The following is a 14,149-nucleotide window of genomic DNA, read 5'->3' as shown; positions in this document are numbered from 1 at the left end:
TGTACAGACAAAACTGTATAATGTAATATACTAGGCTCTGATGATCAAGTTCCTGCTTTTTCTATTTACCCTGGGCCTAGAATAAGTTATGTATTTTCATTGCTCTTTGAATATTTTCATTTGTTTTTAATAAACACACTATATATAAGAAACACGTATCCAGAATATATAAAGATCTCTTACAACTCAACAATAAAGACAACCCAGTTAAAAAATGGGCAAAGGATCTGAATAGACATCCCTACAAAGATGACACTCAAAAGGTCAAATGGCACATAAGAAAATGCTCAACATAGCCATCAAAAATGCAAATCACAACCACAATAAGATGACACTTTATACCCACTAGGACGGCTAAAATAAAAAAGACAGTAACAAGTGTTGGTGAGGACGTGAAGGACTTGCAACCCAGGTACACTGCTGGTGGAACTGCAAAATGGTATAGCCAACTGTAGAATCATGTAGCTAGCCACTTTGGAAAATAATTTGGCAGTTCCTCAAAAAGTTAAACATGGAGCTATATCATATGACAGAGCAGTTCCATTTCTTGGTGGAATTCCAAGAGAATTGAGAAAACATACGTCCATGCAAAAATCTGTACATGATTTTTTTTTTTTTTTTTTTTTTTGGAGACAATCTCACTCTGTCATCCAGGCTGGAGTGCAGTGGCATGATCTTGGCCCACCACAACGTCCACCTCCTGGGTTTTCAGGCAGTTCTCGTGCCTCAGCCTCCCAAGTAGCTGGGAGTACATGCATGTACCACCATGCCTGGCTAATTTTTTTATTTTTAGTAGAGACGGGGTTTCACCATGTTGGACAGGCTGATCTCAAACTCCTGGCCTCAAGTGATCCATCCACCTCACCCTTCCAAAGTGCTGGGATTATATGTGTGAGCCAGCACGTATACATGAATGTTCCTAACTGCATTATTTATAATAGCCAAAAGGTGTAAACAACCCAAACGTTCATCAACTAATGAATAAACAAAATGCAGCGTATCAATACAATGAAATATTACTCCGTCATAAAAAGGAATGAAGTAAATAAATCTTGCAAACATTAAACCCGGTAAAAGAAGCCAGACAGCAAAAGGGCCATGTACTGGATGATTCCATTTGCATGAATAATCTGGAATAGGCAAATCCATAGAAACAGCAAGATTACTGGTGGCTAGGGGGACAGAAGAATGGGGAGTGACTGCTAATGGGTAATAGGTTTCTCTTGGGGAGATGAAAACATTTTAAAATTAGATAGTGGGGATAGTTACACAACTCTGAGAATATGCTAAAAACAATTGAATTATACACTTTAAGGGGGTGAATTTTATGGTATGGAAATAATATCTCACTAAACTTGCTATTTAAGAAAAGTCTGAGATTTTTGTTAGTTCTTTAGAGGTATGTGATTTTTTTTTTTTTTTTTTTTTTAAGATACAAGTCTCACTAGGCTGCCCAGGCTGGCCTTAAACTCTTAAACTCCTGGGCTCAAGTGACCCTTCTGCCTCAATCTCTCAAATAGCTGGAACTACAGGAACTCACCACTATGCCCAGTTTGTGCTGATGTTTTCAAAACTTTAGCCTTCTTAAATATCTCTCTGAAGTATGTACTAATCCCATTTATGAAAAAGATACCAAAGCTCAAACACATTGAAATATCTAGCCCAGTGTTCCTCAGCCTGGCATTACTGACATCTTAGGGTGGACAATTCTTTGCTGTGTGAGACCATCTTGTGTACTCCAGAATTTTTAGCAATATCCCTGGCCTCTACCTAACTAAGTGCCAAAAGCATACTCCTTACCACCTAGCAGTATAAAAACCAAAACCTTCTCCAGAAATTGCAAATGTACCCTGGGGGGCAAATCACTCCCTACTGAGAACCACTGATCTAGTCTAAGACTTCACAGCTACAAGTCAAAGGGTAGAGACTCAACATGGATCTTTTAATTCCAAGTCTTGAACTCTGTAACTATGATGGCTAATTTTCCTTTTTATTTCTCAAGACAGGGTCTAACTCTGTAACCCATGCTGAGTGCAGTGATGCAATCATGGCTCACTGCAGCCTTGACCTCCTGGGCTCAAGCAGTCCTCCTGCCTCAGCCTCTGAGGAGCTGGGACTATAGGCACACACCACCACACCTAATTTTTTTTTTTTTGTAGAGATGAGGTCTATGTTGCCCAGGCTGATCTTCAACTCTTAGACTCAAGTGATTCTCCTGCCTCAGCTTCCCAAAGTGCTGGGATTACAGGCATGAACCACTATGCCAGCCTACACTGGTTAATTTTAAATTGTGTTGCCCTTCTCTAACCCAACATCAACTCTCTCTCAAGAGTCTCTTAACTGTCAGTATACTATCTTGTTTTAAAAATTGGGGTTAACAGGATTTTTATTTGAAAAAGGACTTTTCTGCTGAAAATAAGAAAATCCTTTAATTCTCTAGAGATTTATACTCCATTCCTTTAATAAAAGGAGACAGAACCCGGTAAAACAAGGTTATGTTATGCTTTAAAAATCTTTTCTGAACTTTATTTCACTGGCAAATCTTTACTCTTCAAGAGATTACTGCTGTCTCATCGGATGCCTGAATATCACATACATATCAACCTTTAGAATTTATTTCCCAAAACTCAGATTTTTTAGGCTCAGTTGCATTTAATATAAAGTAAAAAAAATTTTTTAATTCCTTAAAAAAATAGATGATTCATATACATTTTTTTCCAGTTTTTACAAGGATTTCAGGGGTTTAAAGAGCGCTCTTACTGGAATCAAGAGCCTATGGTGTAAATGTGCTTGACTGTGTATACATACGGAAAAGAAAGATCATATGGTGATAGTGTTCCAGCGTTTCTGCTCCTAGAACAGTATCACCATATGATCTCTCCTTTCTAGAGCATTTGGCTTTCACATTTAGTCTAGCATGCTTCAGAAAGGGATTTCCATGTTAGTGCAATGTTTACCCTCCACGCCTGATGAAGGTCCTCCTGAGGGCAGGGATGGTCACTTATCACCCTGTACTTACCATACAGCCCAAACATGCATTCAATAAATAGTTGTTGAAATGAAGAAAACTAACTATGAAAAAACAGGGAGATCATGGAAGTAAACATGAAAGACTACATTCCCTACTTTAAAGATAATTTTATTTGAAAACACTGGTTATGAAACAAAGTTCCTATTTATTGGGTAGTTAATGAAATTCATTCACTTGGCTAGGAAAACAAAGTTCTTTTGAATTTTATACGGTATTCTGAATACCTGAATCAATACTTTGTATCAAGTGAGGTCCCAATAACACAGGCAGTACACTTTTCAATACATGCACTTTCCGGGCACTATATTAACTACCTTGTTTTATTTTTGTTTTTTTACTTTTAGAGACAGGGTTTCACCATATTGGCCAGGCTGGTCTCAAACTCCTAACCTCAAGTGATCCACTCGCCTCAGCCTCCCAAAGTGCTGGGATTAAAGGCATAAACCACTGCACCCAGCCAAACTACCTTGTTTTTAAGGGAACTATCATAACAAAGAATCCAATGATTAAAACTACTTTATCCTAATGATGTTCTTGTAATTGATTATATCTATTCAGAATGAGTGGTAAAAAGTAGCACAAAGTCCATCAGAATAAAGATTCCTCTGCTTGTGGCTTTATCATGCAGCAACACAAAAAGTGGGTTAAAAGAGTCCCTAGAGAGATGAATGTATTCGTAAATACAGTATCAACATCTGTTACCTCTAACAAAACTGGGACCATTAAGACTCTGTACACTTTTATTACAGTACCTGCTGTGCTGTTTACAAAAATAAATGCAAATTGTTCCAAGCGTCTGCTTACATGTCACTTTCCCAAGATATGGTTTAAGAGTTTAGTAAAGGTCTGAAAGTGGAAGACACTGACAGAGAAGAGACTATGAACCTACTGCTAAAGTCTGTAAACACTGAAGAGAAACAGTCACTTAATTTCATAAGGAAGAGACATGTGACAGACGTTTTAAAAGCAGACTTTAGCTGAATCCTAATCCTAACTTTGCCAATGATAAATTGTTTGAACATAGGTAATTCACCATCCTGCACTCTGGGAAATTAGGAAACTGAACTGTATTATCTCTTCGGTTCCTCTTCAAAGATCTATCACTTATTTCCAAATGATTTTTAAAGAGGTGATTAGCAAAAGTGGAATGAACAGCAGCAGAGCGAGGATCAAGATTCAAAGATAAAAATGAAGAAGAAAAACACACACGGGGGAAAAGACATGATGAGAGAAAAGAAAAGCCTGTGACAAGTTTAGTAGGCCTTTACCAACCTGCTGAATGTAGAGCTTGCACTCTTTCCAGATACTCAGTTATTTTTTCTTGAATATGTTCTAGGCTTGATCCTGCCATCTCAGCATAAATTAAGGCTTGTGCAGCTTCCTAAAAATAAAAGAATTCAAAGGAATCCAATAGATGTATTACAACTTGAATTTTCTTTACCACATTCTCATTCAATATTGGTTTTAATGAATGACAAAACAACGTCTTTAAAATATTAATAGTAATTTTTTGCATAAAGCAGTTATATAATCCTCCACTATGTCTTCTTCAGTGTTCAATGTTCTCAATTTTTTTTTCTTTTTTTTTTTTTTTTGAGACAGAGTCTTACTCTATCGCCCAGACAGGAGTGAAGCGGTGCGATCTTGGCTCACTGCAACCTCTTGTCTCCCGGGTTCAAGTGATTCTTGTATCTCAGTCTCCCGAGTAGCTGGGACTACAGATGTACACCATCACGCCTGGTTAATTTTTGTATTTTTAGTAGAGATGGGGTTTCGCCATGTTGGCCAGGCTGGTCTTGAACTCCAGGTTTCAAGTGACCTGCCTGCCCTGGCCTCCCCAAGTGCTGGGATTACAGGCATGAACCAACACACCTGGCCCAAATGATACTTTTTTTCCCTTGGCTTTTTCAAAGATGGAGTCAGAATTAGGTGCTAAAAGCCACAGGACACACCAAAACAGGAACTTGAACTCTGGACCTCATATTAAAAGACTGATGCTTTACCAACTGAGCTATCCAGGATCTCTCTCAATTTTTAATTCATGCATGAGGACCTGACTATAAACACTTCTTTAGAACAGCTGTAGCTTCTTTTCCTTTTTCCTTATGCAATAGACTAGACTTAAAATTATATACTTTGAAAATGTGAACTGATTACAAGTAACTGACACTCAAAAAAATGTGAATTGAGCCTTTGAAGCACTAAAATAATAACCACTAAAATAAAATTAAATACCAAGAGGAGCTTAAAAGACATTATAAAGGTTAAATACCTCACAGTAAAAATAGTTTTCTCCAGAGAAAATACTGACAATGACACATTTTAAAGCAGATTTTAGTTGTATAAATTAAACTTAATTAAGAAAATCTGGATTCTTCTTCCAGTTATTCCATAACTTCCATAACCAGTTATACTATGGCTAGAAGGAAGGGTTTCCATTCTCCTCATCACTATTCCAGGAAGGTTACCAATGCTACTACCTAGAAAAGCAAAGAGAATTTTCTACAAGTAACAGCACCTTCTCTGCAGTAACCCAAGCATGTACACTTTCATGTACACTTCATGGGTTATCACACCTGATTCCAAATAAGCCATCTACTCAACATCACTTTTTGAATCCACTTATTTGAGCAGGAGTTACTTCACTGAACCTAACAAAATTAGTTAAGAAAAGTGCAGTTTTCAGCCTGGGCGCCGCGGTGAAACCCTGTCTCTAAAAACTAGTCCCACCTACTCAGGAGGCTGAAGCAGGAGGATCACCTGAGCCCTGGGAGGTTGAAGTTGCAGTGAGCTGTGATCGTGCCACTGCACTCCAGCCTGGGCAACAGAGTGAGATGCTGTCTCAAAAAAAAAAAAAGAAAGAAAGAAAAAAGAAAGAAAGAAAGGAAGAAGAAAGTACAGTTTTGACCCCAACAAAAATTCAGCCTAAATGCAGTGAAGTAGAAAAGATATGACTTCCTCAGATTCTGTAACTCAGGTATTTCAGGGGAGGAAAATACAACTTTACATGTAAACATGAAATATATTTTACATACCATCATTATCTAAATACATTATAGGTACACTTACATCCAATAAATGGAATGTTTTTGATGCATGTAAATGATATAAGTATATAATACATATATATTGCCCCTTCAGGTGTCTTGTATATGATTATTGATTTCCAAATAATTATTTTGCTTTTAAAAAAAGTCAATTTTTTATTTAGGAGTCTTTGGCAAGAGGAGTGCTTGAGGCCAGGAGTTCAAGACCAACTGGGCAACATAGTGAGACCCTTATCTCTGAAAAAAAAAAATTAGCCAGGCAGGTGGTGTACACCTGTAGTCCCAGCTACTCAGGAGGCTGAGGCTGGAGGACTGCTTTAGCCCAGGAATTTGAGGTTGCAGTGAGCTATGACCTCACCACTGCCTGCCAGCCTGGATGACAGAATGAGACCCTGTTTTATAAAAGGAAAAAAAAAAACCAAACAAATGTATTTTACTCATTTCATTTATATTCAAAACTGACTAACAAGAAATAGCTTATAGAAACAACTGCAGAAAACACTAAATACGAAACTGATGAAGCTTATGTAAATAATTTCTAGAAGTACAACCACATTTTTTGACTTTCTCAAGGAGGAAAAATTCTTCCTAAGTGACATGTATGTAAGCCTATAGGAAAAAAAGAGGCAGTTCATAGTTTCTTCTGCATTAATGAAAGCTATTTTTATATAGCACTATTTTAACTTGTTAATATTTGTCAAAGCTATTTCACAAAACACAATTTTTCTCTTGAACAATGCCTGGTGAAACGGTCAAAAAAGTCTAAAAGAAAGGATTCTGAAAGGCACCAAAACTCTCTAAATATAAAGCAGATTATAATAGAATGAGACCTACTGTTAGATAGATCAGAGGGGGACCATAGTTTATAATTGATTGTACATTTTAAAACAGCTAAATTCAAATGTTCCTAGCATAAAGATAAATGTATTTAAGTAATAATATTTAGTAGTAATAGCTGCACAGTAGTTCAGCTGTGAAGTAGTTAAGGTGATGGCTATTCCAAGTATGCTGATTTATCTTTACCAATTATATCAATGCATTATTACATGAACCCTGAAACTATGTACATTACACATCAATTAAAAAACAAAAACAAAAACAAAAAAAAACAAAAAAAACAGGCTGAGCACGGTGGCTCATGCCTATAATCCCAGCACTTTGGGAGTCCAAGGCGGGTAGATCACCTGAGGTTGGGAGTTTGAGACCAGCTTGACCAACATGGAGAAACCCCACCTACTAAAAATACAAAATTATCCAGGCGTCGTGGCACATGCCTGTAATCCCAGCTACTGGGGAGGCTGAGGCAGGAGAATCACTTGAACCTGGGAGGCAAAGGTTGCAGTGAGCCCCGATCGCACCACTGCACTCCAGCCTGGGCAACAAGAGCAAAACTACATCTCAAAAAAAAAAAAAAAATAGATCATAAAATGAAAGCAACAAAATATTAATCTGAAACAAACCACACATTATTGATGATAGCACATACACTCATGAAAAAATTACCACTATTGTACAGTTTTATCAAAGTCTGACATTCTTTCTAAAAGAAAAAGTGACAGTATCATGAGGACACAGCTCCCTCTAAATCTAGCTAGAGCTAGAGGGGTGTATTTGAAAATCTTCAGAATTGGAGAGAAGAGAGTGAACTGTGGTAGCTCATACCCTTTGATTTAGCAATTCTGTCCCTGGTAATATATTTAAAAGAAAATTCAAGCAAAAATTTGCACTAGTCATAAGAATTATTTATAAAGATATTAACTACATCATTACTTATGATGGTGAAAAAACAGAATGAAGTTAATGCCCAAGAGTTTGTAAATTAATTATGTACACTGGCCAGGCAACACAGTTGAGACCCCACATTTACAAAAAAAAATAAAAAATTAGCCAGGTGTGGTTGTGTCCACCCCTAGTCTCACTAATTGGGATTACAATTAGTAATTGTAATTACTCAAGGATTGCTTGAGGTTAGCAGTTTGAAGCTGCAATGAGCTATTATTAAGCCACTGCACTCCAACATGTGTAACAGGGCAAGAGCCTCTCAAAACAAAAAAAAAATTATGGTACACCCACATAATGAACCACTGTGCAGCTATTATTACTAAAAACAGCATAAACCAGTTTGTAAAAAAAAAAAAAGTATATAGACATATGCATAAAAAAACCACAAAACATACAGTCACACACCACACATTTGGGCCAACAACAGACTGAATACACGATAGTGGTCCCTTAAATAAGATTATAATGGAGCTGAAAAATTCCTACTGCCTGGTCATGTCACAGCCATCATAATGCCATAGCACAACACTTTACTCACATGTTTGTGGTGATGCTGGTGTAAACAAACTTACTGAGCTGCCAGTGGCGTAAAAGTCTACCGCATACAATTACATAGAATACATAATACTTGTGAATATACAATTATATTACTGGTTTATGTATTTGCTATGCTATACTATGTATTGTTAGTGTACTCCTATTTATTATTTTAAAAAGTTAATTATAAAACAGTCTCTGGCATGCCCTTCAGGAGATATTTCAGGAGGCATCGTTATCACAGCAGATGACAGCTCCATTCCTGTTACTGCCCCTGAAGACCTCCCAATGGGATAAGATTGGAAGTGGAAGACAGTAATATTGATGATCCTGACTCGGTGTAGGCCTAGGCTAATGTGTGTCTTAGTTTTTAACTAAAAGGTTAAAAATATTACCAAATAAGCACATAAAATATTTTTGTGTAGGTGTAAAATATGTTTAAGCTGTTATTACGAATGAGTTAAAAAGTTAAGAAAATCCAAAAGTTTATCAAAGGGTTACAGTAAGCTAAGGTTGTTACTGAAGAAAAAAAAAATTAAAAATTTGGTGTAGCCTAAGTGTACAGTGCTTATAAAGTCTACAGTAGAGCAGAGCACTGAACGTCCTAGGACTTCACATTCACTCACCGCTACTCACCAACTCAGAGCAACTTCCAGTCCTGCAAGCTCCATTCGTGGGTTAACTGCCCTACACAGGTGTAGCATTTTAAAAAATCTTTTAGGCTGCATGTTTACTGTACCTTTTCTATGCACAAATACTTACCACTGCGTGTAACTGCACACACCATACAGTACAGTAACATGTTGCGCAGATATGTAACCTAGGAGCACACAGCCTAGGTGTGGAGTAGGCTGTACCATTCAGGCTCGTGTGAGTGCATTCTACAGTGTTCGCACAACAAAATGACCTACGAACACATTTCTCAGTATCACATCGCTAAGGACGCATGACCGTACATCAAATGCTAGGTAAGAGATGGTTTTTATTCTTTTAAAATTTATTTAACGCGTATGCATTATTTTGATATATATCACAGGCCGTTTCCTGCTAGCTGTAAATCAGAGCCAAGTGACAGCAATATTAGGCTACTAACTACCCATATCTAACACCTGCCCCGAAGCAGCTCCACGGTGGGCATTTGCCAGCCAGGGCTGCAAGTGGAGGAGCGGTGGCTGCAAGCCGCGAACCGGCCTCCCCGCTGCCGCAGCGCCGGCCTCCGCAGCCCAGGAGGGTCGGGTGGCGGACGAGGGAAAAGCAAAGCTGGGGCCGCTCGCCTCAGCACCTGCACCCCGCCCCTCGGCCGCAGGCCCCGGCCCGACTCCGACTTTGCGATTCCGACCGCAGCGGCGGGCCAGCCCCTACCTTGTAGTAAAACACCGCCTCGGAGTAGCGGCCTTCGTGGTCGCGCTGCACCGCCAGCCGGGCGAACTGCACGGCGTCCCGCTCCAGCGCCGTGGCGTCCATGGCGCCGACGCCCCGCGCCGGGGCAGCCAACGAGGCCCTGACGCAGGACGGTTCTTCGCGGACTGCGGCGGCGGCCCGGCGGCGGCGGCGAGGACTCGGGAGCTCTGCGGAGTGAGCAGCAAAGTTTACTTTGGGAGGTGGAGGAGGAGAGCTCGCCTTCCCGGTGCGCGGCTGGGGCCCACTGCGACGCCACGCTGCTCCGCGCAGCCCCGGCTCGCAGCCCACCCGGCCTCCCCACTTCGCCGCCCCCGCGGCCCTCGCCCCGCCCACCAGACGCCCCACGCAGGCGCAGCCTGGCCCTCGCGAGCTCCTTAGGAGCTGGGGTGGCCGAGGCCAGGCTCGCAGGAGCACGGGCGGTGGGTGGGGCTGGGCCCACGCAGGAGCGGGGCCATGAGGGCGGGGCAGAAAGGTCAGCGACTGTCCACGTGACCGTCGCGGCGCCGGGGATTGGGCGGCTGAGGGCAGGTGCCACGTCCGAGCTGACCACACTCCGCCATCTGCGTGGCGGTGGCGGTGCAGGGCGAGGCTGTTGCCATGGACAGTAGGCAGGAGAGGGGTACGCGCCTTACAGATCCTTTCCTCTGCTAAGTTTAAGGGATGGGCGTAAAAAACTAAGGAAGAGTGCCTCCCACCAGCATCTGACACATTTAAAAAAATTACTGTGAGGACAGAACATTCTTTAGAGCCACTCTTTGCTAACATTTATTTTCATTTACTTTCTACAAGCTCGGTCATGACCCTATAGCCCCCCCACTGTACACCAAGGTAGTATTGATTGAATTGTTAACAAACGAGGTAATATATTTTCACTTGTACTTAGGTGAACTTGATGTTGTAATTAAATGATTATTTGATTAATGTCTTATCTCCCCTAAAGGTCTCAGTTCAGCAGTAATAAAAATGAATTTTAGTGATGGGCACCACCAAATTAATGCTGAGTCAAATAAGTAAGAATTGAGTACATAATATATAATTCCATCTGTAAGAAACACTAGAAAACGCTAGGATGTTAGAAGTTGGGAAGGGGGGACAAAGGAATCTTTTGGGATGATGAGAATGTTTTGTATCTCAATGATGGTGTCAAAGTATACGTTTGTCAAAACTTAAACTACTTTTTAAGTGTGTACTTTTTTTTTGTTAATTGCACTCTAAAAATGCAGGCCACTTTGGCCTACATTTAAAATGGGACTCTTCTTAGTTTCTTTAAGTCTGTTTCTTCACATTTAGTGAAGCTTAGCAATAACAAGTCTCATCAGGCTATTATAAAGACACACATATTTTGATTTTATACCTCTCACTAAGATGGTTCCCAAAGTTAGCAACCACAGTTTTATAGCTGAAGCAAGGATGGTTCCTGGCTTTACCAGTTTGATCGCAGTGTGGAGCACAAGCCTTATTCCAGAGCAGGTGTTCAACGAACATTTTAAAATGTTGAATGACTCCCTACTTAAATATATCTAATGTGAGAAAGTACTTTAGTACATGAGTTCAGGCCATATTCCCAATGTGTTTCAGTTGCTGTTTTGCACAAACTGACCCCCAAGCTACAGCAGATGAATATAGTTTTAGTCACTGATAACAGGACTTCTGTACCAGCTTCTATCACAGCTTATAAAATTCCTAGTGCATCTTGAAGGAAGCCTTTTATTGCACACACAGATAGTTGAGATCTCATCCTGTATTTGTTCATATATTCTGTATAAGGAATTGAAACCTTATTCCTTGTTCATGTATTCAGTGAACACCAAACTTTATGCCTGGCACAGAGCTAGACATTGATGATACAAAGACAAATAGGAGAGAGTGAGACAAGGCAGGAGGAAATTGAAGCTTCAGAGTATTTGCAGTCTCAACAAAACTGAGTCTTCCAATCCATGAGCACAGTCAATTTCTCCATTTCTTCAGGACGTCTTTAATTTCTCTCAGCAGTTTTGTAGTTTTCAAGTGCACAGGCATTGCATCTTTTTTGCCAGATTTATCTCTTAGTAGTTGATATTTTTGATGCTACTGTAAATGGCATTGCTTATTTGACTTTAGTTTCCAATTGTTGCTAGTATATACAAATAGCATTGGAAATTATATATTGACCTTGTATTCTATGATCATGAATTATCCAAAAAAACTCTGAGAACTTGGTGGTAGAGCCTCACAACAGGTGCCTGGATGCAATGTCTGCCAGAATGTCCAGTACCACCTCCACCTTAGGCCAACTCTGTGACAGCGGAATTTGTCCAGCTTAACGCTGCACAGTCAACATGTCCTCATCCTGCAGCTTGGGAGCCCTCTCCCACCGAGAGCTGAGTCAGACAGAGAGGGATGAGACCTGGAGACACGCTGAGAGCGCACTGTTTTGCACATAACCCTGCTCAGGAAGCTCCCTGTTGGTTCCCCTGTACCCTCTGGTTAAATGGCCCTTGCTATTGATCGTCGAATTCCTTGGCCCTTCTACAAATGTCAGAAGCAGCAGAGCATTGTTTAGAAATTCAGGCTTGCAGGGAGCTTATAATCTGCATATAATTACATACATAATCTATTAACATTATATTTAATTCTATATATGTTAAAACATATAAAATTAAGTTAGGATATGTGTGGATATAAAAATCTACTGTAGGTGAAAAAGATATTACCGTTCTAAAGCTGCCAACGAAGTGATGGTAGTTTATTATTTCATTCAACAAATATGCAAAATTCTGTTGGCCAGGCACTGGTGGTTAAAACAAAATGTCCAAGACAGCTCACACTGTCAGACATTCAGACATCCTGTAAAACATTCAGAAGCCAACAGCTAAAAGCATCATTTGATAATTGCTGAGAGAGAGAGAAGGCAGAGGCTGGAGGAGCAGCATCTGAATCATCTTGGGGAGTCTAACACAGTGTCCCAGAAGGAAAGAGGTTTGAGTTGAGTCTCAAAGGCAGAATAAGAGCAAAGCAGGAGAGGAAGAAATGGATGTTTCAGACTCAACTAGAGACAGGAGTGTTGAGCTTCGTGTATTGGGAGGATTCGGATTCACTGGGTGTGGCTGTGGGAAAAAATGGGAAATGAGACTTTAGAGCGGTGCTTCTCACATTTAGCTGCTTCAGAACCACCCAGGGATCTGGTCATACATAGATTTTTGGGCTCCATCCCAGAGTGTCTGGGTCAGGAGGGTTGGGTGAGGCCTGGGAATCTGCGTTTCTGTAGATTCCGACAGGTGATGCTGATGATGCTGGTGCAGAGACCTCAATTTGAGAACCACTGAACTAGATTTAGAAGGGAGTCACCGGAAGCTCAAAGCCTGTTCCCAGCCACGCCTCTTAACCTCGGCTTCATAGCCTTGAAATTCAGCACTCAGGGGGAGTGGATCATGCTAAGTACACCAAAGACAGGGTTGAGTTGAGTTTCTTCCCTGCAGTCCCATCTCTGCTGTGCTGGGTCCCTGGACTTGAAGCTTCCTTCCTTCTTAGTTTCTTCCCCTGTGACCCTCTAGGACACGTGCCGTGTTGCTGTTGATCTTTGGTAGTTGTTCTCTCTTACAGCTGCGTGGGACAAGTCATTCTATTTACTACAGAGCATCACCAGCTGTGCTGGGTTTATGCAGATTTCTGAGAGCACACTGTCATCTTGTGTTCATGTGTAGCACTGCAACTGGGTGTTACCTCTTAGGGGCTTGTGGTCACAACTTTATCCTTTCAACAAACATTTATTTAAAATATCTACCAAAGCCGGGTGTGGTGGCTCACACCTGTAATCCCAGCACTTTGGGAAACTGAGGCGGGTGGATCACCTGAGGTCAGGAGTTTGAGACCAGCCTGGCCAACATGGTAAAACCTCATCTTTACTGAAAATACAAAACATTAGCTGGGTGTGGTGGTGGGTGGCTGTAATCTCAGCTACTTGGAGGGTTGAGGCAGGAGAATTGCTTGAACCTGGGAGGAAGAGGTTGTAATCCCAGCACTTTGGGAGGCCAGGTGGGTGGATAATCTGAGGTCAGGAGTTCAAGAGCAGGCTGGCCAACATGGTGAAACCTCGTCTCTACTAAAAATACAAAAATAAGCAGGGCGTGGTGGCAGGCACCTGTAATCCCAGCTACTCTGGAGTCTGAGGCAGGAGAATTGCTTGAACCTGGGAGGCAGATGTTGCAGTGAGCGGAGATCACATCATTGCATTCCAGCCTGGGTAACGAAGTGAAACTCCGTTTCAACAAAATAAGTAAATTAACAAAATATCTTCGTAATCCCTGAAGAACACAATAATTTTCAGGTCCAGGCCTCTCTGGGGCTCTTTGGAGATAACAGCTCCATCCCT

At 40.9% G+C, this 14,149-nt stretch overlaps 1 protein-coding gene across 3 annotated transcripts in view; it reads right to left on the bottom strand.

Moving 5' to 3' along the window:
* The window catches only part of CAPN7 (calpain 7), a 46,144-nt gene extending 36,024 nt beyond the window's left edge, over positions 1-10,120 (bottom strand). For 2 of the 3 annotated variants that reach the window (XM_074405659.1, XM_039480165.2), the window contains exons 1-2: positions 9,760-9,926; positions 4,304-4,412 (exon numbers count right to left, since the gene is read on the bottom strand). In XM_074405659.1, coding sequence (XP_074261760.1) covers positions 4,304-4,412; positions 9,760-9,861 — 211 coding nt within the window. In that variant the 5' untranslated portion in view covers positions 9,862-9,926. Of the gene's footprint in view, positions 1-4,303; positions 4,413-9,759 lie in introns of all 3 variants that reach the window. The other variant, XM_039480164.2, reaches the window with a different exon arrangement.
* Positions 10,121-14,149: the final 4,029 nt, after the last annotated feature.

The sequence above is a fragment of the Saimiri boliviensis genome, chromosome 9 (genome assembly GCF_048565385.1).
Source record: "Saimiri boliviensis isolate mSaiBol1 chromosome 9, mSaiBol1.pri, whole genome shotgun sequence".
Lineage (NCBI taxonomy): Eukaryota > Metazoa > Chordata > Mammalia > Primates > Cebidae > Saimiri > Saimiri boliviensis.
The sequence above is the reverse complement of the archived record's forward strand: the minus strand, read 5'-3'. Positions and strand labels throughout refer to the sequence as shown.